The following is a 2,264-nucleotide window of genomic DNA, read 5'->3' as shown; positions in this document are numbered from 1 at the left end:
TTTATTTAGAAATGATTGATTAAACCATTGGTCCCTGGTGATCAACTTAACCTTCAGCTCTCTACCCTCCCCTGAAGTTGGGACTGGGGCTGAAAGTCCTGCCTTGGGTCTTTCCTGTGACCAGCCCCCATCCTGAAGCTACCTAGGGGCTGCCAACCATCAATCAATTCATTAGCACATGAAAAGACAGCACTTTGGAGATTCTAAGAATTTTAAGAGTTGCATGCCAGGAGACAGGATGAAGACCAAATTTAATATATTTCACGATTTTATATATTTCACAATATCACAAAACGATAGACTGTTTCATCTGAAAACAAAAAACAAAAAAACTTGGGCCAAACTGTTCTTCCAAACTTTCCAAAAAATTTTCCTGTCTGTACAATGAATGGTCAAAAAGAGGATGAGAAATAAAGGATTCTCCAGAGATAAGAAAAACCACTGCTGAGAAGGTGGGAATGCTATTAAAGAGACATTATTGTTATCATTACTTATAGTCCTACCTGTGTCTGTGCTCTTCATTCCCATTCTGAATCGTATCTGCTTACCATAAAGGACCTTAGAAAGGTATTTAGCATTCCAGTGGCTTGCTGGCCAATCAAAAACCATGTTATAGAAGATTGCAGGTTGTTGTAAACACATTATAATTTCTTTTGCTTTCTCTGGCATAAAAGGTTTGATGTGTTCATCTAGGGAGAGAACAGAGCAATACATAACTATAAAGTTATTTTGTACTATACAAAGAAAAAGCAGCTAATATTATTTATTATGGCAAATCTTTCTGTGCAATTATACAATGGTACTTCAAAAAGTTTGTGGAAAAACAACTAAAAGATAAGAATCTTTCCATGAACTTTTTGAAGCACCCTCATACTGCATTTACACTTCTTTTACTACTGTTTATATAAATATTTGNTTTTTGAAGCACCCTCATACTGCATTTACACTTCTTTTACTACTGTTTATATAAATATTTGACCTCAAAGGATCATAATTCTTAAATAATTTTTCTCATAATAAACTTTAAATATTTAAATATTGGTAAATATTTACAATTTTCAATGTTAAAAAAAAAACTTAAGTGTTTTAAAAAAATGGCTTTCCTAATACTTCTTTAAATTTAAAATGATGCAATTTTTTGAAAGTATTCTTCCCTATACAGAGAATTATATAAGAAATGCTTTTGGGATCTACTCTACAACAACAAGAGCTGCTGGAGTCAGCAACAATTCTGCATGTTATATCATGTGTTTATGCCAAAAAGACTACTGAATTAATATAGCAGTCAATCTGGGAGGTGAGAAATTATTTTTATTGCAATTTTAAAAGGATAAATGATGTGCTAAGGTGGCAATCAATGTGAATCCTTGGTTTCACCTACATCTATAAACAGTACAGGGGATATGTACAAAACAACACTGTGACTAAGTACTTTAATAAGTTTCACAGAATCACAGAATGTTAATGTTTGATAGGATAGTAAAGATTAGTATTTTTTTTTTTAATAAAAGAACAAGTAAGCTCTTTAAAGACATCTTAAGAGGTTAAGCTTTTCATGAGGGTTAAAAAATGCTTTGTACTCTGACCTTCAAAACATATATTTATGATTCTCAAGAAAAATTAGCTAACCCTCTATTTTAATCTGTAATTATACTTAATTAAAAAAATTAAGAAAAGCTCATAAATAATCCAAATTCCTCTACCACCCAAACTTCTTCTAAACTGTCTGATAAAGGGAAGAGGGATGGGGAAGGACTCATCACAAGAACTCGAGTAATCTGTGATTGTCTGAAAGGACTGTTTTTAAAGAAAATGAAAATTTAAATCAATTTGGCCTCATTTCTCAGACAAGGGCAAATACTTGGAATCCTTTCCTAAACCCTCGGTGACAGTGAGCAGGCTATAAGCCCTGTGCAGCTGACATTTGAGAATCATCTGTTTGTTACCTTCTATACAGTCATCACTCCCAAGTGAGAAGATCAGCATGGATGCTTAGAAGGGCACAGAGCTGGGGAATACACAGAATGAGGAAGAGAGAATGCACCCTTAGGTCTCAACGTAAAAGAAGCCCTAAGTTTGTTTTAAAGCGACCTTTATGTGTTAAAGAGTCCAGTAAAGGATAACATTATGTGACCAGGAATAAATTTTGTCTTTCCTTGAGATGGTTGTTTTTTGTTTTTTTCACTTTTGACATGTATAATAACTTTATACTCAAGTTCTTTATACAAACTGGCCTACAAATGTTAAGTACGAGGTTACCTAGA

General features: G+C 33.4%; 1 protein-coding gene across 2 annotated transcripts in view; it reads right to left on the bottom strand.

The window, feature by feature from the left end:
* The window catches only part of HSPBAP1 (HSPB (heat shock 27kDa) associated protein 1), a 61,598-nt gene that overhangs the window by 43,434 nt on the left and 15,900 nt on the right, over window positions 1–2,264 (bottom strand). For both annotated transcript variants that reach the window (XM_008585154.1, XM_008585155.1), the window contains exon 2: window positions 504–689. In XM_008585154.1, the coding sequence (XP_008583376.1) occupies window positions 504–689 (186 nt within the window). The remainder of the gene's footprint in view (window positions 1–503; window positions 690–2,264) is intronic.

Source organism: Galeopterus variegatus, unplaced genomic scaffold (assembly GCF_000696425.1).
Source record: "Galeopterus variegatus unplaced genomic scaffold, G_variegatus-3.0.2 Scaffold3473, whole genome shotgun sequence".
NCBI classification, from domain to species: domain Eukaryota; kingdom Metazoa; phylum Chordata; class Mammalia; order Dermoptera; family Cynocephalidae; genus Galeopterus; species Galeopterus variegatus.
Note: the sequence above shows the minus strand (reverse complement) of the source record. Positions and strands in the feature narration are given on the sequence as shown.